Source organism: Macrobrachium nipponense, chromosome 45 (assembly GCF_015104395.2).
Source record: "Macrobrachium nipponense isolate FS-2020 chromosome 45, ASM1510439v2, whole genome shotgun sequence".
In the NCBI taxonomy this organism is placed as follows: Eukaryota; Metazoa; Arthropoda; class Malacostraca; order Decapoda; family Palaemonidae; genus Macrobrachium; species Macrobrachium nipponense.
In genome coordinates, this window is record NC_061105.1 from 39,777,259 (window position 1) to 39,799,942 (window position 22,684).

Sequence of the window (22,684 nt, forward strand, 5' to 3'; positions counted from 1 at the left end):
TCAAGCAGTCCTGTTGCTTTTTCCCAGGCTGCTTATGACCGCCACGGAAAAGGCGTGTCGGACGTGGTAGTGTCTTCTCCGAGCCCATCTCCAAGACGCAGATGGCAGTATGAGGAGTCGAGGCTGACCAAGAGAAGGTGGATGCAGCAAGCTGACCAGACCCGTACTCGCTCTCCCCTTTCGAGTAGATGGAGTAGCCTGGAACCTTTTCCTTCCGACGACGATTGGAACGCCTCTCCAGCGAAAAGGTCAAAACCTAGAGCGGACGATTCTCCGCAGGACGCATGGAGGGAGGAGAGATCTCCTCTTCCTTCAGGTTACGGAGAACTCTCAAGAGATCCTTCTCCTGCTACCAGCATGGCTCGGCAGCCTTCTCCTTCCGAACCGCAAGACCCAGCAGCGGTTGCGAAATCTTTCATGACCGTCATGCAAGACCAACTGGTTTCGCTAGTGCAAGCTTTTAGGTGCCCCCCCCCAGTTGGGCAGACGTAAGGACGACAATTTAGCAGTGAAGAGGTCAAGGAAAGAAACTCCTGCAGAGGTTTCTTCAGTTGGTAAGAAGGAACGGAGTTCCTCTCCCTTTCGGGACTACAGACAGCACCGTTCTCGCGATGAGAGGGAGATACGTCACTCTTCGCCCAGGGAACCACCCCTCTCTCGGCACCGCGAAGTTCCTGGCACCATTCAGGGTTCTTCTCCCAACTCTCGGCGCCGCGATACATCAAGCTCTCGTCGCCTCGCCTCTCCATCCTCTAGACGAAAGGAATTCTCTTCCTCTCGCCGATATAATGATTCCTTTGCTCGACACGACGACGCCTTCAGTTCTCCACGCCGTGAAGACATCAACTCTCGTTCCCGACAGACCAGCACTCAACAAGACGGTTCCAGCACTCGACGACAGGACGAATACAGCTCTCGCGGTCAGGACGCATCCAACTCTTTACGTCAGGACGCATCCAGCTCTCGATGTCAGGACGCATCCAGCTCTCGACATCAGGACACATCCAGCCCTCGACGTCAGGATGCATTCAGCTCTCAATGCAAGGACGCATCCAGCTTCCTACAGCAGGACGCATCCAACACTCGACGTAAGGACGCATCCAGCTCCCGACATCAGGACACATCCAGCGCTCGATACAAGGACGCATCAAGTGCTCGACTCCAGGACTTACCCATCTCTCGGCGCCAGGACGCATTCGTCTCCCGACATCAGGACGCATCCAGTTCTCGACGCCAGGATGCATCCGGCGATCGGCGTTACTCCCCTGACGCAGGTGTGCAGCAGGAAGAGAGTGATACTTGTGCACACGGGATGGAACATAATTTGGATGAACAAGAGACCTCCGACTTAGTTCCTTCAACTCAAAGGGAGACTAAGGAGTTGGAAGGAATTCTTGATTTAGAGGATATATCGGAGGACGAAGATAAACCTGCTAATGCGGCTGTGGACTATAAGGTTCTCTCTCGCTCCCTCCTTGAGCTGTATGGAGAGGAGTTTAAACCGGCTGCTCCTCGTTCTCCTCAGACGCAGTTCATCAGGAAGAAATCAAAGAAGCAGTCAGCCTTCATCAAGATGAAACTGTTGATTTCGGCAAAGAAGGCTCTAGTAAGGATCAATGACTGGCTTAAAGAACGTAGGCAGGCAGTGAAGTCCACCTTCTCGTTTCCTCCAGCTAAGCTTGCCTCTAAGGCGGGCATGTGGTATGAGACTGGAGAAGCTCTTGGCCTGGGAGTACCTGCCTCCTCCCAGGGGGACTTCTCCGGCATAGTAGACTCTTCTAGGAGACATGCCCTCAATTCTGCTAAAGTGATGTGGTCCATGACAGAGCTAGACCACCTCATCAAAGGAATCTTTAGGTTTTTTCGAGGTGTTCAGCTTCTTAGACTGGGCTCTTGGTGCTCTGGCCAGGAAAGCAGAACCCATACAAGCCACAGGAATGGAAGACCTAACCAGTATTATGGCCTGTATGGATAAGGCGCTAAGAGATGAAGCAAATGAGATGGCTTCCCTGTTTACTGCGGGGGTTCTGAAGAAAAGGGCTCTGTTATGCTCCTTCACAACCAAAGCGGTTACGGTTGTACAGAAGGCAGAACTCCTATACGTCCCTCTCTCGGAAAATCTTTTTCCTCAGTCCCTGGTCAGGGACATTACCCATTCTCTGATGCAGAAAGCTACGCAAGATCTTCTGACGCGCTCCGCAAGGAAGGGTCTACCGGGGAATCCGTCATCTTCGAAGAAAGAGGAGAAAAAGGTTCTGCAGTCCTTTCGAGGTAGAGCTCCAACTAGGACGGACTTCAGAGGAAGAAGACAGGAGACGGGCAGTAGAGCGAACAGGAGGACGTTCAGAGCCCGCGCTAGGAAATGAGACACAAGATATCCAGACAGCAGTAGGAGCAAGGCTGTCACACTTTTGGCAGGCCTGGAAGGAAAGAGGGGCGGACGCCTGGTCCCTCTCAGTCATCAGGGAGGGGTACAAGATCCCTCTCATGAGAAAGCCGCCACTTTCAAGAACACCAAGAGCCTTAGTGGCTCAATACTCGAACGCTGTGACACAAGGGGCACTCCTAGATCTAGTAGACCAGATGCTGGAAAAGGGAGCGATAGAACCTGTACTGGAACTAGAATCCCCAGGGTTCTACAATCCCCTGTTTCTAGTGCCCAAGGTCTCGGGTGGATGGAGACCCGTTCTAGATGTCAGCGCACTGAACGTCTTTGTAGAAAAGACCAAGTTTACCATGGAGACGACTCAGTCTGTGCTGGCAGCAGTCCGTCCAGGGGACTGGATGGTGTCTCTGGACTTGCAGGACGCTTACTTTCATATCCCCATCCACCCGACTTCAAGGAAGTTCCTAAGATTTGTAGTCCAGAACAGGTGCTTCCAGTTCAAAGCCCTTTGTTTCGGCCTCAGCACGGCCCCTCAAGTTTTCACCAAAGTAACGGCAAACGTGGCGGGATGGCTTCATCAAAAGGGGATAAGAGTATCCCTATACCTGGACGACTGGTTGATAAGGTCCCAGTCGAAGAGCAGGTGTCTGGAGGACTTGCACAAGACGTTTCTGATGACCCAGGAGCTGGGTCTCACCCCAGGAATTCCTGGGGAGAGAGAAGTGCTTGGCGAGGGATTGGATGAGTTTGCTGGGCACCCTCTCCTCGCTCGAGCAGTTTGTCTCCCTGGGAAGGTTGCATCTCAGACCTCTGCAACACTTCCTTTCAAGAGTTTGGGACAGGAAGAATCAGGAGGACTCCTTTTCCTTTCCCATTCCAGCGGAGATCAAGAGACATCTGAGTTGGTGGCTGGATCCGTCGAAGTTGGGGGAAGGAATCTCCCTGTTCAGGAAGAACCCAGACCTAGTGTTGTTCTCAGACGCTTCAGAGTCAGGATGGGGAGCAACACTGGGGAGCAGGGAGGTCTCAGGCTCTTGGGAAGTGGAACAGAACGAATGGCACATCAACAGGAAAGAGTTGATGGCCGTTCTGTTAGGACTGAAAGCCTTCAAAGACTCTGTCTCGGGGAGAGTAGTAGAAGTCAATTCAGACAACACCACGGCCCTGGCTTACATCAAAAAGCAAGGAGGGACTCATTCTCTGTCCCTGTACGAAACAGCAAGAGAGCTCCTTCTGTGGGCAAAGGAGAATGGCGTAGAGCTTTTAACAAAAGGGGCAAGTTCTGCCCACAGAATGGACCCTCAACCTTCAAGTTTGCCAAAAACTGTGGAAATTATGGGGGAGGCCTTCAATAGATCTCTTCACCTCCAACCAGAACAAGAGAATCCCCAACTACTGCTCCCTAGTGATGGACAGGGAAGCAATAGCAGTAGACGGCTTCTTGATGGACTGGACAGGGATGGACACTTATGCGTTCCTTCCCTTCAAGATTATCAACCTGGTCATCAAGAAATTCGCTCTCCTCAAGACAGGGAGAATGACCCTGATAGCTCCATTCTGGGCAGCAAGAGAGTGGTTCACAGAGGTAGTGGAGATGCTAGTGGACTTTCCAAGAAGCCTTCCTCCAAGTCCAAAGCTTCTCAAACAGCCCCACTTCAAGAGGTATCATCAAAACCCCCTCGCTCTACAACTGACTGCCTTCAGACTATCGAGAAGCTTGTCAGAGCGAGAGGCTTTTCAGCACAAGCTGCGAGAGCAATCGCCAGAGCGAGGAGGGTATCTTCACAGAGAGTCTACCAATCGAAGTGGGAGATCTTTAGATCGAGGTGTAAGCAACGCAAAGTGTCCTCAACCTCTACCTCTGTGAGCCAGATAGCTGATTTTCTATTGTTCCTCAGGCAAGGCTCTAAGCTGGCCGTATCCACCATAAAAGGATACAGAAGTATGCTTTCGGCGGTCTTTAGGCACAGAGGCATAGATTTATCACAAGATAGAGACTTGAAGGATCTCTTAAAAGTCGTTTGAAACGACTAAGCAGACAGTAAGGCCACCGGCTTGGAATTTGGATGTGGTTTTGAAGTTCTTATGCAGCAGGAAGTTCGAGCCCATCTCGCGAGTGACCCTTAGAGACGTAACTAAGAAAACACTATTCCTGATGGCTCTTGCCACAGCAAAAAGGGTCAGCGAGATTCAGGCAATAGAGAAGCAGGTAGGCTTCAATCAAGACGGAGCAGTATGTTCGTTAAGGCTCGACTTCCTCGCTAAGAATGAGAACCCATCCAAACCCTGGCCGGGGACGTTTGAGGTTCCTAACCTCACAAATTTAGTGGGCCAAGAGGAGGAGAGACTCCTCTGCCCAGTTAGAGCCCTCAGGGCATATTTATCACGGACAAAGAATTTAAGAGGTTCATCCAGTTCTTTATGGTGTTCTGTTAAGGATCCTCAATGGCCCCTCTCGAAGAATGCGTTATCATTCTTCTTGAGGGAGACGATAAGAGAAGCTCACCTCTTATGTGAGGAGGAGAACTTTGGTCTCTTAAAAGTGAAGGCCCACGAGGTGAGAGCCATTTCAACATCACTGGCACATCAGAAGAACATGTCAGTTAAGCAAAAAATGGACTCAACATTTTGGAGAAGCAACTCTGTCTTCGCTTCTCATTACCTCAGAGAGGTAAGAGTTGATTACGAAAAGTGTTACACTTTGGGTCCATACGTAGCTACGTCTTCATTATTGGGTAAAGGAGTTACTACCTCCCCTCAACCTTAACTATGGTACGGTATGCCTGTACTTGGGTTTGTGTTTTTTATGGTTGTCTGAGGAAACTGACTTGGTGGAACAGCACCCTCAGTCTAGCTAGATAGGTAAGATATCTAGTCTGCAAGGTTAGGTGGTTGGGTTGAGTAAGGTTGCAGATAATAGAAGGGGAGATAGGTAGTGCAGAAGTCTAGTCACATTGTTGGTCTCGCCCCATTTGACAGACTCAAGTGAGTTGTTTCAGCATAACAGGTCTCCACCTGGCTGGCGCTCCTAAGGGAAAGCGACTCAAGAGGCAGGGACCTTTGAAGTCAGCGACCTTAGCAGGTAAGGAATCAAGGTGATTACCTACGACTTTTAGTTGTTTCCCAACGATGTTGGCTGTCTTTCACCCACCTCCAAATGTGTGAATCAGCTATATATATATAACTGCCAGGTAAGTCCTATTCATAAAAATGAAGTACATATTTATGATAAAACAAAGTTTTATGAATACTTACCTGGCAGTTATATATATATAGCTATAGTCTCTATCGGTCCGGCAGATTTTTTCAAAACTCGCGGCAACCGCCGAGTGGTAGGTGTTCGGTTAGGTGGTTAACAACCCTTACAGGGTGGTACTTGGAATCATTCCCGTTTTGTGTTCCTCAGATCATCTCTTGCCCAACCTGTCTCCTGAGGGGAGGTGGGTGGGACTTAAAATATATATATAACTGCCAGGTAAGTATTCATAAAACTTTGTTTTATCATAAATACTTCATTTTTATAATAAAATAGTTTTTATATATAATTTTCAACTAACTACTGAATTGGAGTCCTCCCTCCTCCCCTCACGTGGACATCAGGACAAAAATGATTGAGCTCTCTGCCATGTCGCTCCGCTCTTTACCCCTAAAGTGGGTACAGTATAACAATAAAATGTGACCTGGTTCTGTACTTGGACACTGTATACCACTGGTCCAAATTGTAGTTGTTATAAAGTGCTGGACAGTCTTGCTCTTTAGATTTATAACAGTGGAGATGACTACAGTAGACAGTTGCTCTACTTTGTAAAAAATTATTGTACAGTATCAAGAATATCAGAAAGTGTGTAACCCCATGGGAGGTAATTTCATCAGTGCATCCCACCTGCTCTATAGGCACAACTAAAGGTCCTTGAGAAATGCCTGTAATGCATCCTTTCAACCCCCTAGCTGTACCTTCTTTTTTGGCCTTTTACTTTACCTTCATTCCTGCTGCCTTTCCTTCAGTTTGCTATCCAACCAATCCAACTATCTCTTTACTCTGTCTTAATAGCTGCATTGCATAAAGTGCCCCTGTGCTTGTATTTAAAAATAGCCAAATTGTCATAAATCACCAAAATGATCATAAGAAGAGTTGATTGTAGCCAGTGAGTGTTTGTGTGAGTGATATTTTTTCAAAAGAAAACAAGGTTTGGTCTAAATTCAAATCAAAACAATCACCAAATGACTCCTCCAACACACTACATATTTTTAAACTATTAAAACAAAATCACTAGGTCCTACTTCTAAGTTTTAATATGATTGGTTGAAAGCATTTCTTCCCAATTAATAGAATGAACAAAACAATGCAGCAAGGGATGCTGCAAAGAGGCATCAGTGCTGCTTAAAATGTACCCCTCAACACAAGACAAGTATTTCATAGTTCATTCAGTAATCTTACTGACTCAAAACTAAGGATTACTAAAAGTACTAAAAACTCTTTTATCATAATTTATAATTACAGTGAGATTTTATTACAGGTAAAAAAAAATTATATGAACATAGGAAAATATATACACAACTAATTCTGCTTCCATTACCAATAAAATAACTGGATGTCATGTGCTGGAGAGAAAATTAACACTATTTTTAGACAAATGTTCAAATAGAAATAATGTAGAGTAAATTTGTAAAATAGTAGTTTTGCTAAAGCTACTCCTACTTTTTGATTAAATATTCAGATCCCAAGGAAATCTAAACAACAACAGTTCCTGCTTAAAGGTGATGCAGAGCATGGATGCAGTTAATGCCAATTAAACATAACTTCCAGTCACATATTATGATCATGTAAATAACCAACTTTTAAAAGTTAGGTTACAAAATATCATGTGATATTTTGCATTTAAGTGGCAACTACCTCAGTTACTTAAAATGTTAAACTTAAATATCCAAAGGATAAAAATGTATTACACTCAATTTTTATACAAATATAAATTTACACTTGGGCTATGAACTATGCTTTATATTCTATGTACACATCAATATAAACTGATTAGAATTACAAAAATACAAATTCCTAAATTTACTTGAAACCACATGTTTTACTGATAACCTCAATGTATGTATAGTAATTGTTTCACATCTCTGTTTGGAATATAATCTAATTATAATACTAGTTTTGTCATAAAAACAAGTAACTATACTACTGTACAACACAAAAAAGCTACCTGAATCTACCCAGTTTTTCTTGTGCTTCCACTTCACTTTCTATTTACATTGGTTGCACAGACACCTGCAGCAAAAGTATATAATAAAGCCATAAAATACACAGGGAACTGAACAATATTCTGTCCTGAAAATAATTTTGTTTTGGCATAAAATAGTACTCTTAAACAATGCTGTGATTTAATAGCACAAAGTCTTTTGCAAATTTTCTTAAGGCTGGCCCAAGAGATTCATTTTTAAGTGAGAGGGGGAATTTCAGAAAGGAGGATGTTCAAGAAGCAAAACAACTTAGCTGGATGAATAAAAGCGAATGGGTAAAAAGTGAACCCCTATGAAAGTTGAGGTATTCTAGAGCTTCACTACAGTGAGATTATATCAAATTTTAAAGTAGACTCTACCCTACTTACAAACTTTCAAGGATACAAATACGTTGAGAGGGTCACAAGTTAAAAGTGTTTGGAGCACTGCCCTTTGCCACCCAGAAATTCAAATTTTTCTCTGGGTGCCTATTCTGATAATAAAAAGTTTTGCAAAGAACAGAAGAAAATGAGAACCTATTACTTTAACCCCTTCCCTGATTTTCCTGAGTATTCTCGTGATTAATTATCATGTATTCTTACAATCACGAGAATATTTTTTCATACTCTTAAAATAATCCTACTGATTTCTATTTTCCCAATTTAATTTGGTCTATGATGAAGTTCCATTTTCTATATTTAGTATGTGTATTTTGTTTTTAAATCGTACAGTATTATAGTATAAGGAATTACTTTGGATGCTAGAAAGGTAAAAAGAATACAACCAGGAAGATAGAAATACATAAATAGGAATATTTTAAAAGTATGAACTAATATTCTTGTGACTGTAAGAATACATGATAGTTTACCACAAGAACAGTACCCAGGATAATCAAGGAAGGAGTTAAAGGAACAGGTTCTTTACTTTCACCATGTTCTAATGTTCTTTGCAGAAATTCTTACTAGCAGAATAGGCACCTAGAGACAAATTTGAATGCAAACATCAACAAAAATTATGCAGTACATATTAAAAACCAACTTATGAACAAATCAAGATACAACATTTATTCAGAACGTAACTCATTCGTAAATAGGGTGGTGTCTGCAATATTTTTCTTAGGTATACAAACCAACTTTTAAATAGGAGTACCTTTTAATAAGAGCTGGGAGACAGTTGTTAAACTTGGTGATAACATGGTTAACTGGTTACAGGGCTTGTCATCACCTCAGGGACAAAGCTGGGTAGTTGAGGATGGACAACAATAAAAGGCTCATTTCTACACCTAGGAAAAATATATATGACATTAAATTTTTATATTTGTTCCTAAAGAAATACCAACCATCGCCTTCTATTTAGAAGACTCAAAAGGTTGTCTGCCTACAACAGACACCCACCCTCATTACTTGGCAAATCAAGAAGTTCCTCTGAAAGTTTAGGGATAGCCACTGCCAATCTCATGGGCTCCCACATGAGTAAGGTGGGTGATGTCCTCAAGGAGTCATAAGCTTGTTTGATTACCTCATAGATTGAAAAACTTTTCTAATCTCATCAGGAATGGATGAGTTCTGAGATATCACCCCAATTCAGAAACAAAAGAGAAAGAAAGAGACCCAGATATCACCACAAGTCAGAAACAAAAGAGAAAGAAAGAGACCCCAGCCCTATGAGTGACTAGAAATGCCATGTACCAACCAGCATGTTTCACCAAGCAAAAGCTAGCATAAAGACAAGTCCTGAGAGTGAACTCTTGGTCCAAAGCTTTCCTTAGGGGCTCACAAGGCACCTGGGTTAGCCACCAGAAAAATATGCATAGCTCCATTGAAGAGGAAAGATCCAGGCCCTTTAGTCCACAAACCTGGATCAGACCTGAGCGATCGACTTTTACATCAGACTGAGAGGAGCTTGTCTTATCAAAGCCAATAAGGTTGCCGGAAGTCTGCGACCTGCTCAACAGACACTCCAACCTCAGAGACCCCTTCTATGGCACAAATAGCAGAAGATGGCCTCCTTCATATTCATTGAGGAACAACAGAGGCATCTATAGACATTGCCATCACAGTCCTGCAAGAAAAAGTCTCTGTCTCTTAGGAATGGACAGCTGGGTGGCACCTCTGAATGAGTGACTGACAAAGAAGAATGGGCCACCTAGAAATCTCTATCAGTGCCCTGACCAGGAAAGCCAGCAGAAACCATTGGCATCTGGCCAATGAGGATCAACCAGGGTTATCCTGAGACCCGGGGTGATCAACATGCTGTTGATAACTCAAAAAATCAGGCAGAAAGGCATAAACATGCAGATTGTCCCTGGGGTGTGGCAATGTGTCTGGTCACCACCAAAGGATCTGGAATAGGATAACAGAACACCAGAAGCTTTCTGTTCAGCCTGGTACCTAAAAGGTCAAGCACAGGAAGCCTCCCCACCATTCAAGAAAGTAAGGACCATTGTCCCTACAACCTGACTACTGTGACTGCACTAGTCTGCTAGAACGTTCTGTCTACCTAGGAGGTATTTGCCTGATGACATGAGTGCCAACTTCTCCCAATTTAGCACGATCAGTACTAGTGCCAAAATGAGTGTAAACTGTAGCTCAGGAGCAAACACTTCTTGGAGGATGCCAGGACTAACTGTTCATCCAGGTAATGCAGTAAGCATATACCTCGCAATTGGTCCCATGCTGAATCAAAGGGAAATTCAGACGTGGCCACCAGTCTAAAGCAGAGAGTTTGAACTAGTAAATACTCCCATTGCAGACAAAGTGGAAGTACTTCAGAGTTCTGACGGACTGGTACTTAGAAGTACAAATCCTTCAGGCCTACTGAAATCATGAAATTGCCCCTGATGAAATTTAGTACAGACTGAGCTGCTCCTATCTTAGAGAGTGTGCAACACAAACCTCTTCAACAGTGAGAGGCCAATGGCCAGTCTCCAGCATTCTATAGTACTTTTTCCATTGCTGAAAGGGCCAGAGATTCTGAAGAAAACAGAGAATAAGATCAGAACAGTGTGAGGGAATCTTGTAGCCAGCCCATAGGACTGACACTACAAGGGGCTCTGCCTTATGTCTCTACTACATTGCCCAATGGCCAGAAAGACATTTCCCCCTTGTAACAGGGGACTACCAGCCATAGCAACTTCCCCTCCTTTCTAATTATCATACCCTCCGTTTCCTAGCCATGGCAGAGGGAGGAGAGCTAAAGGGATGAGAAGACTTGACTTGACTCCACTCCCTTGCTAGAGAAAGAAGGGCAGGGCTGCTGGTCTTGGTTTGGAAGAAGCAGGCATCATTCCCAGAACCTGAAGACCTAGCCAACTTGCATGGGTTTGACTATGGGTTTCTTTGCCACAATGAAAGTTTGAAAAACATTGTGCAATGGGTAAGAGGATCCCAGAACTCTTGATTTTCTCTTATCCACTGCTGCCGTCACATTATCCAGGATAAAAGTGACGGAGAACCCAACACCAAACTGTTCCTGAATAAGAGTAATTTGTTGGACACTTGTCTAAAGAAGAGAGACAAAACCATGTCCATCCTCCTCTTACTGAAGTCAGCCCAAAGGTTGACACTGTAGCGCAAAAGGGAAATAGGTGTCTTTTCTTCTAACACCAGTAACCGCTGGAACTTTGCCCTCTCATCCTGAGATGAGACACCTGTCATGGAAAAGTCTGCTATGTCTTCAACTAAATGTTGAGCCATCAGGCATCCAGGAGGAAGCTGAATGAAGTACCTTCCTAGCAGGCCCTGTCTTAGGGGGGAGGTCATTTGACAGCCCACAGGCTAGATCTGTTGGACGAGTAAATCTGACCTGAAGGTTAGAGTTCACTTGGCCCAAGACATCATGAGCAAGCTGGGACCACAGAAACCCAAATAATGGTATCTCTTCAGGAGTGCACCTAAGGGTAAGTTCAAACTATTGTGACCAGACCCAAGATTACACTCAGAATGAGCATGATATTATCTCCAAAGTGCCACTAGCTTGGCCTGCCGAGTTTCTGGAAGGAAAGGACTGTCTGAGTCTATCAGATCCTCAGGAGCACAAGCTGGAGCCTTACTGGAAAAGGCACCTTCTGCATTTTCAGAGAATCATGCACAAGATAGGTGGGTGGGCTGTGTGTGAGCAGTCCTCCCAAGATTGGCAAGCCCTGACTGTAAAAGTATGGCAGGAAGAGTCTACCCTGCTTCTAGCACACTCACAGTCCAGAGACCAAACAGGTGCAAAGTAAGTGGGATGTGCTGACTCAACTACAAGTGTTTCTGGACAAGCACAAATGGAATTAGAAACAATACCAGTTTTCTAAGAGGGTCAAGAATGGGTTCTAAATACATTCCTTAAACAGTCACCCAAAGGTGACTGGGAGCATGCACACAAACACACACAAGAAGCCGCCTTAGACTACCTTGTCTCCTGCGAGAGCAGGGAGTGGTCAAGGACAAGGAAGATGAGCTTAACAAGGAGGAGGAATGTTGTGAACAGTTTTTTCTTTAACCAGCTTGAGTCTTGCTCATCTCCAATATTTAAGGAAGACTGATGTTTATATCAACTATTTCACAGCTGGAGGATCTGCTATAGAGAGAACAGCTGCTAAACAAGGATGACACTACAGGAGATGATGCCTTGCTACCAGGAACATCACAACAATTACAGACAGTCCACGGTTATCGGTGGGGGTTCTGTTCCTGGGGGTGCTGATGAGCGAAAACCACCATTAACCAAAACTCGTTGATTTATGGCGCCATAAATCGCTGATCTTATGGTGCTAGATAAGTCCTATAAATCCAGATTGCCGATGAACAGGGACTGCCTGTAGTTGAATGAATGAACAGGGACTGCCTGTAGTTGAATGAAAGGTAAAAGAAGTACCAGAGTCAAAGCCTCACCAGGGGAGGCACAAGTCTGAGCTCCTCCATCATCATCATCATAGGAAAACAATTGGTAGGATCCCTTCTTCCTGCAAGAAATCCCTCTCCCTCTCCCATGCAAGAAGGGTAGTACAGGAGCTGTTCGACATAAGTCGGGAAAGGCGCATGTCGGCACCAGAAATCCAATTATCGTTATCACCAGACAATTGTCATGAAACCGGATTACTGATAACCGGGAACTGTCTGTAAATAGGCAGTCCCTGATTATGGGAGGAATTCCATTCCGAGTGTGTGACAATAACCGAAAAACTCCAATCTGTAGGTATGTATTGATACCAGTGCCCGAGATAAGCAGAAATCAGTGTATGTCAGCACTGAAAATCACCAATTTATGTTGCCAAGCTCCATAAAACCAGATCACCAATAATCAAGGCCACTGATAACCAAAGGCAGTCCCCTGTTAAAGGTGTGGTTTCTGTTCACGAACAAGCGCCACTAACCAAAAGTTGGTGATAATAGCACTAACAACCAGCTTAACAGCACCGTTAACCGGAAATCAGCACCAATAACAACCTGCTTAACAGCGCCATTATTTAGAAAATCCAGTCACTAGACAAGCCCCATAAAACCGGATTGAAACAGAGGAAAAAGATGGTACTGCCTCCACCCTCCAGGGTGGGGGGAACATTCACCTCTGAGAAAGACCAAATCAATGGAATAATAGGAAGTGGACAAGCCTTCAAAGGAAGAAGAAGCAACTGAAGGAAGTCTAGACAAGGGCAAAGCAGAACAGTTTAATCTTCTTGCGCCAGCTGGAAACCGGTTAAAAACAATGAAAGATTGTAAAGCAAGGAATCTGTGGCATCTGGCAACTCATGCGTTTACAAGGTGGAAGCTGGTCACCTACCAGGCATAGAACACTGTGGCGTGTCAGTCTTTCCCCCAACCAAGGAAAAGAGAGGGGCAGCTAGATGTGGGCAGTAAACATTAAGACCTCAGGTTTGTTAGCTATGAAAAATACAAATTAATTAAAAATTTGTCATTTGTTCATACGTACAACAAACCTTTGGTCGTAACAATAGGATAGACTTATACTTGGAGGGAGGTACAAGTACCCTAACCTGGCTGGGAGTTTAACCCACCTGACCACCCTTCCTAGAGGAACAAGTTCTAAAGAAGGGGATCCAAGTCCATGAGCGAATAGACAATCGGATATCTAAAAACTCAACTGTCCGGGTTGAAACAATGATATATAACCAGATTCATTGCATTTCAGGAACAAAAGAAAACTCTGCATGTTCAAGCAACAAACCATGCAAGCCACACAGGTTTGTCACCACTCCTCACTCCCCTTGCTAGAGAGAGGAGCACTTGCTACTGAATAGCAAATTTGTCTATTGTATAGTAAGTAACAATACAAAACCACCACCAGAATGACCACCATACTCACCTATATCAGACCAGTTCCAACATATGACGTGTCTATTCTTTGAACCCCCCCATAGGAAGAAGAAAGGAAAAAAGAGAAAGAAAGAGGCCAGCCAACTTACTCATTCTCTCTTCCACACAATCACCTTGGGAAAGATACAAACTGTCCTGCCAGGGGCACTGGGTGAATTACACAACTTGTTGGGCAGCCCCCACCGGACCCAAGGAAAAAGTGTCCAAAGACCTGTGGGTTTGTTTGTTTGTTTGTATGGTGCTTTTACATTGCATGGAACCAGTGGTTATTCAGCAACAAGACCAACGGCTTTGCGTGACTTCCGAACCACATCAAGAGTGAACTTCTATCACCAGAAATACACATCTCTCACTCCTCAATGGAATGGCCGAGAATTGAACCCGCAACCACCGGGGTGGGACGCTAATACCATACCAACCACGCCGCTGAGGCACTCCAAAGACCTATGGGCAACGTCCTTTTGGTAAAAGAAAGTGAACGTGGATTGACGTAGCCAAGAACCTGCACTCAAAATTCTATGGACAAACAAGTTTTTCTTAAATGCCAGAGAGAAAATACCTCTGATGTCATGTGCTCTAGCCTGCCCAGTGACAGGAGGAGTAAGCCTGTTTCATTGTCTCGCATAACCAGAATGAAATTGTGTCCTTGGACACTTCCCTTCTTGACCGGCCTGTGCTAACAAAAAGTTTACGGCACCTACTTAGGTGACGAGTCCTCTTTAGACAGCATCGCAGTGCTCTGATGGGGCAAAGCAAGAGCTCTTGTGGATCGCTGTCCACAAAGTCATTCAGTGAGGAAATAGAAAACGAGCCAATCTGTCATCATGCACCGAAGGATTCTGGGTCTTGGCCATAAATTTCGGGACAAATTCGAAGGTCACAAACCCCCAACCCCTGGTGTGTTTAACATCACAACTCAGGCCATGAAGTTCCCCAGATCTTTTCAAAGTAGCCAAGGCCAACAGGAAAACTGTCTTTAGAGTCAGATCCGTCTGATGACCGATGAAGGGGCTCGAATAGAGCCCGAGTGAGATTTCTCAGGACTAGAGAAAGATCCCACGCAAGAGGCTTGAGTTCTCTTGGAGAACAGGACTGTTCAAAACTCCTGAACAACAAGATTTCCCTCGATGAAGAGATGTCCACGCCTTTCAGGTGCAAAACTAAGCCCAAGGCTGCTCTTTAGCCTCTGATAGCTGAAATGGAAAGACTTTTCTCAACCCTAAGGAAGATCAGAAAATCCGCTATCTGCTGAGCAGAAGCTTAAGTGGAGAGAAACCCCGTCGACAACACCAATCACGTTACACTGCATATTTCCCCTGGCAAACTGCTGATGAATATTTCCTGAGATAGCTAGACATCTGGCCCACAGCCTTTCTAGAACAACCTTTCTATTGTTAAGACCTCTCGTTTGTTAGCTATGAAAAATACAAATTTATTAAAAAAATCTTATGTTTGATACTCGATCCAGAAGCAAAAACCCCCAAATCGATATTTCTATTTTGCACCAATATATCCAGAAGTACGTTATACTGCAATCTATTGGTGAGCCACTGTAATTCCAGAAGGAATTGTAACAGGAACAGTTGGGGCAGGGAGAAGTGAGGCCTGTGAACTCTTACTATCCTTGCACCCCTCATCCCTTTCTTCTAACTTATCCTGCTGCAAGGACAAGCAATCAGTGCCCTCATTCCAGGAAAAAATAGAGGTGCATGATTTCCCACTGCAGAAAGAGCAATACTACTTGATACATGGTACTTAGCACATGATGCACCCGCAAGGCAACCCATATCCTTGAAATATATGTACTTAGTACATGATGCACCCACAAGGCAACCCATATCCCTTTAAATATTTCTGTCCCCCCCCCCCCCCCCCCCCCCCCTTACACAAAAAGGAAAACCAACTTCCAAAAACACACAAACCAAATACTCTTCCAACATACAACAGCAGCATGAGAGAGCACAACAAGACATTTACTATTCAAGACCACAAAAAAACAAAAAATGCTTGGTAATGGGAGGTGAGTAAGGGTAGTAACCCCACTCAACCCCATAATGACCCGTTCACGACCTTGCTACCAAAATTTCAATGACTGGCTCTCAGCTTTTGCTGAAGGATGCTCCTGTGTACAGGCACTTGTTTGCGTTTCTTTATAACAAACCATTTTTTCATGAACTCTGATGTTAAGTCAAGTAATAGTTTTGAGATTCAATATAATTTTCTCATTCATTAACTTCTTAAGTGTAGGAGATTATTACTTTTTGTGATGTCACATTTTTATACTAATCTCTTGTATAAACTGAGATCTTATGATTAATATCAAACTTTGCTACAAGTTTCTGGCACCTTCAACAGCAACTTTTAAAACTGTAACTAAATAACAATGTGGTACAATACAGTATTTTACTTTTTTCACAACTACAGTTATCAACTTAGTAAATCCTCTATTCCATGAGAAAAGTGAAATGCTAATGGCTAATGGTTGTACTAAAAAAATGTCTGCCTGCAAGTTCAGCAAGCGGACATTTAAATTAACACATAATGAATAGTTACAAAGAGATTCTGCTTAAGAAATATATGTTGCACTTACCAGTTTCTCCAAACTTGTTTTCCCTTTAAGCTGTACACTCATATTACAAGATTTTGATGTACTACGCTTAAAACTTCTAAATTCCTGTCTGACCTATTCTGTAAGCATTTACATAAGGCCTTCATCACTCAAAACATAAGAGATTCTCCCTCTGTGTTTCTAACACTTTACCATAATGATACCTACAGTTATTGTCTTTAAAACAAATATAGTACTTCCTTCCAAATAACAAACCTTGGCTGACCAATTTTGAGTGACATACCAGTTATAATTTTCATCTTTATAATTCATCTGTAGATCATCTTGCTGCTTCAGTTTCACTAAAAAGTTGCTGACCACATAAACATTATTAGTTTCCAAAACAACATGATGTGTGAAAGACTGTTTCCAGTCATGAGGAATATAAGCAGATGTCAAAAGCTTGACACCCTCAGCTCAAACTCTATACAGAGTTATTTGTTCAAGAGGTGAAATTGTTTACAAGTTCTACTGATAGACATAACATTTAATTAGACATCATCATCATCAACAATAAACCTAAATGACAACACAGAAGCCCTCTTAATCATTTTATTTATGTTTTAAATCAATAATAAACTTAACAGTTCACAAGGATAAATGTCTAACATGGCTTGTTTAAAGGTAAAGTTAAAAAAAATGAGAACTACAGTCAACGCAAAATGACTACGAACATGGCTGTCATTTGCTACGTTGCCAAACTTCTTCCCAACTTTTAACCTGACTACAGTTAATAAGCATAACTCAATTTGGGATTGTTTAATCCAGTCATAAAATCTAACTTGTCTCTCCCGTGGGCTTTCCAGAAGAGAGAGAGATCTTTCCGGGCAAAGACAAGGCCAGCTTAATTTACCATCCTTGAGGAGCCAATAACATTACGTATATTTCTTGCATTGTATCATTTTCATCAGTGAGTCTAGGCTAGATATTGGGCATTTGTATAATTCATTTAGATGATCAAAAACCAAATCATCCTTATCCTGTTATCAAAACAGTTGAAAGCATGATTTCAGTTCTTCATTTAATGTAATTTTTTAAAACTATAACTCGCCCTTTACCCATCATCAAATTTCGCTTATTTTACATCTTCACGGTTAGATACGTAGCACAAGAGTGTCAAGCAGTTTACCCTTTCTGACCTGGTAAGAGGAAGATGTGGCATTATATCTGCCAAATCTACACAATATCTCAACTTATGAATCATCTGGGAAAAGTGGCAACATCTAAAGCATACTACATGTCCTTAGTCATTTTACTTAAGACTATAAGCATCAAAACTATCAAATTAACATTACATTTCATCAACATCAAATACAAAACATGAGCACATCAACTGAAAATTGCAAAGATGTAAGACTAGAAATATTAATTCAACTCAAAAGTGGTGGATTTTTATCGGAGAGGTTCAGTCATTACCAAAGTCCGATGCACACAAAAATATCCTGCAGAGTATTAATAATTGTATTCTTATTTGTATAACATTGTGGAACTGTTAATGCACTAAAGCAGCCACCATTCTAGGTTGCAGACACTCAACCATTAAAATATGAAACTGGATATGAGGACAAGCACTTCCTTTACTGAGGTAGTTCTCATGTAAGTAGCATTTCAGATACAATACGTAGTACTGTAAATGCTTACTGACATATACATAGTGTGTGCTACAACAAGCAATTCCTTCCACTATTAAAATGTTCATAAATTTATATTCTTGTATGACAGGGGAGATTATATTATTTGCATCGCTAAGTGCTATTCAAACAATTACTTTAACATAAAGAGAAACAAGGACATTACATTGTTCACCAAGAGTCACGTTCCTATTCCTTGCCCTGGGCTGCTACAAAGTTGTGGGGGTCAAAATTCACCTCTATATAAAACGGTTTTATGAAATAGCCTTAATAAGAGACCTAAAATACATAACAATCTGCAGCACTCATGAAAGATGCTGTAAACAGTATACTTGTATTTGCATCCAGTTTTCTGCAGACAATTTTAAGCAATGTCAACAATTATCTATTTAAAACACATCAGTACATTCATTCAATAGTGAAATTTATTGCCTTAAAAATATCAAAACGTAATTTCACTGAAACTCCAACTTTATTCATTAATGATTAGATTTACATCGATGGTAAGAGTTCAATCTTAAATTATGCAAATATTCCAGCATAAGTATACAACTCATATATACTGTGTATACACAAAGTATAGCAGTAATTTAGCAAGCAGAGGTATATTTATTCTTTCATTAACTGATCAGATCACAAGACAAAATTACCACATCAAAGATCGAACTTTCGGAAAGAATATTTTATCAATGTTTATACAAAATATTTCATTACAAAAATTCAAATGTTTTTGTAAATACAGTTTATAGATTTATTCACTGAAACTGTATATCTTGTCACTGAATAATGTGTATTGTGCATTATGCATGAAATATTGCTGCCTTTATGAGAATTAATGATAATTAGTATTTTTCTTTTCTTGTATGATGGTAAAGGGTTACCATAAAAAACAGACACTCATAAATAAAGCAGTTTCTCAATATTCATAACTTAAAATTTCAACTGAATGCAAAAGTCACAGAACACTGTTGTGGCTAACAGGCAATTGCTATTACAATATACTTGGCTATGTAAATTGGTAGAGATGTTCTGAAGTATGTAACTTGATATAAATATTTTCAAGTGCTATTGCACTTTACACTACAGATGATTAACAAAACTTAATACAACCTTGCATTTACACAAGTATATCATTACATAGAGAGGCATTTTAAAACAAGTTTTATGTGCATGTGACCCTACAGTTTTCAAAGAGGAAAAATACTTTTCTATATTCTTCCCATGTAAATCAAGTTTAAACCTCATGTTGGCACAATCTAACAAACAGTTTGGAGAATTATGTCATCCTTAACATTTACAAAAGTTTATCATCACCTTATTGTCTGTACTATTCATACTTTGTGCATTCTCAAACTGGGAACTTGCTCTCCTCAGAATAAAGTCTAGCACTTGTACTCAACTTTTCCTACTTCTAAAAAACATTCAAGCTCTTCAAGGAAGTTTGATGATGTAATTATTGTGAAGGTGAGGAATAAAGATGATTAAACCAGCAATAAACACAGTGTTTGAACTACGTAGTAGTAAATGAGAGACATCAAAACAAAAATATTTCATTTAATTATCTAACAACCACAAAAATCACTTTTAATTCATTACCATTCACATATGTAAACAAATTAAACCTTAAAAAGAAAAACACAACATCTGATGATTCACATTAATATAACTGAGAGTAATCCGAATGCATCTAATCTATTGAGCACAGAAACCTTTTCTGCAAGAGGCAAGACTGGAATATCAAGCTACTATGGTGCATACTGCATTTAAAGAACCAGATATGTTGTTAACAAAAAATAAATATATACTGATGAACATAGAAAAATATATGGTATACATTAAAAATTGGGCAAAAGCATATAAATACAGCAGGCCATATATACTATAGTCATGAAATAACTTGAAGAAACGAGGATCAATGGTGTACCTATAGGGAAGTAGTAAATAAAAAAATTTGAGCAAGGGTGCTCAAGCAAGGTTCAACAGACTGTCTTTACATTTGTTGTGGCTCAGTGCCAAGTTGTTCTGCTAATATTTTTTTATATTTCTTAGTATGAAGTACAACTTGTCAGTGATGTAAGTTATACTTTAGAAATCTCTAATTAAAATACTACCTCTTGTAATTTTTTTCATGAAATTCAAAACTGACGCCAAATATGATGTGGTATATGTACAGTATACAGTTTTACATACAAGTTACAGGCATTCTTGCAGACATACAATACTACATAAAGAAAATATATATTTATTTATACATATACAAAATCCTATCCAAAGAACAAGAGATAACAACACCAGGGAAATATTCTCTATAGATACTACAGTGTAATGTATTGTACACTATATACAATATTGCATGGTTAAGAGCAAAGATACTAAGAAAATAGTACAACTACAATGGAGGAAACAAAAATACAATACTACTTCAATCTAAATACTATCATTCTGCACTCTCTCACTTAGCAGTTACACAGTCTTCATTGGGAATCAAAATTTTCTTTAAATATGACCACAATTTTGTTTCCTACAAAATTTTATGCACTAAAATTTTTTTTTCTTGTGAATGTAAGTTGTTGTAATCACTCCCATTATTTAAGTGATTAAAATTTCTCTACTTTGACAAAGCAACTGACACCATAACCTTCTTATTGACAAATTCACTCATAGAAACACTAACCTTTTAACTGACCACTAATCCCACCTACCCTGAATAAACATGAAATATGTCGGTCATAAAACCGTTTCCTTCTCAAAATGGTAACAATATATATGTAGGTCATACATCACTGTTATACATCTTCAAATAACAAACATATGAAAAATTTAAGTCATACATATATATGGTACAGTATACAGTGACTTCTATTTGAAATGGAGTATCTAACTTGTAAGGTAAGGCATATCTGCAATAAATAGAAGGTACTGTATACAGAAGAGTGAGATCATTTGATCCTCTTCCCTGTATTTCTTGTTGCATGCAAGTGCCAAAGAGCTACTGCCATCATAATGCTAACAAGATGTACCTACAACAGTATTCTAGTATTCATTACCTCTTCTCCACTGCATTCTATTGCCTCATGAAGCCTCTGGAGCATCTACAATAAAAAAAACAAAAATTTTATCAGCCTTTTTCAATACCATTTTATCTCCCTTCAAAACTTAATATTTTCATCAGATTCTTGAAAATATTTATACATTATCTTCTTTTCTGGTGCTTAAGTTCTGCCTTCTTACTTCTGTGTTGACAGAACCCTTTCAAAAGTACAATACTTTCAGTCCTCTAACTTTCATCATTACCGGCCTATAAAAATGAATCCACATCACCAGTATGACCACCGTACTCACCTGTATCAGACCAGTTCCAGCATATGATGGGTCTATTTTTCAACCTGCCCATAGTAAGAAGAAAGGGAAAAAAAAGAGGAAGAAAGAGGCTAGCCAACTCACTCTCTCTCTCTTCCACACAATCATCCTAGGTAAGATACAAATTGTCCTATTGTTAAGACTGAAGATTTTTAGCTATGAAAAAAAAAGAAATGACTGTGTAAAATACTTTCTTGTAATTAACACATTTTTGGGGCACAACATGACACAAAACATAAAATAAATGAGCAAAAAAGCTCTTACAAAAAAGTAAAAACTATATTAATATGCCATTACAAACACAAATATACATATCATCCAAATTACCCAACCACTAAAACACAAGACAGAATGGAAAAAAAAAGTTCTACTGTCAGCATCATATTAAAAAAAGAATGATAAAAAACTAGCCACTTGTTTACCAGTTCATACATAAAAACAGCTGAATTCCAAAAATGAAGTTATAGTAATAATAATAATAATAATATGATGTACATAAAAAGATGTCATCAATAATAGTAGTAATACAAGTAATGGTAAAACCACTAGTCTAGAAAAAAAATTATCTTAAAATTCTTTAATTTTATCAAATTTCTATATAGTACCATGGATCAAATCTAAAAGCTTTCTGGAATATGTAAATAAAAGGAGGTTACATTATATTACTGCTCCCCGTAGGAGGATAGTGCCGTTAGTGCACCTCACGTGGTACCCTATAGGCAATACAGGCAGTCCCCGAATTACGACGGGTTCGGGTTACGACATTCCGAGGTTAAGGCGCTTCTCAATTATATTCACCAGAAATTATTTCCAGGGTTACGACACATGTTCCAGGGTTATGACGCCTACAACGCTGATCTGGCACAAGAAACATGACACCAAAAATGCAGAATAATCAATATTTGAAGTTTTTTTTTTGGATGAAAAATGCAATAAGAATGCAGTTTACATAGTTTTCAATGCACCCAAAGCATTAAAAGTAAGGTTTTCTTAGGATTTTTCACGATGTTCCAGCTTACGACAATTTTCGGCTTACAATGCGTCTCAAGAACGGAACCCCCGTCGTAACCCGGGGACTGCCTATACTTCTCTGCAGTGTCCATTTGGCCTGTAGCTGCAACCTCTTTCAATCCTTTTACTGTACCTCCATTCTTATTCT

General features: G+C 40.9%; 1 protein-coding gene and 1 long non-coding RNA gene across 3 annotated transcripts in view; both read right to left on the reverse strand.

The window, feature by feature from the left end:
- The window catches only part of LOC135214141 (uncharacterized), a 556,803-nt gene that overhangs the window by 157,519 nt on the left and 376,600 nt on the right, over positions 1 to 22,684 (reverse strand). The window lies entirely within an intron of this gene.
- Positions 6,860 to 22,684, reverse strand: part of LOC135214495 (heparan sulfate 2-O-sulfotransferase 1-like) — a 127,329-nt gene continuing 111,504 nt past the window's right edge. The window contains exon 9 of the mRNA XM_064248866.1: positions 6,860 to 21,257. Coding sequence (XP_064104936.1) covers positions 21,238 to 21,257 — 20 coding nt within the window. The 3' untranslated portion in view covers positions 6,860 to 21,237. The remainder of the gene's footprint in view (positions 21,258 to 22,684) is intronic.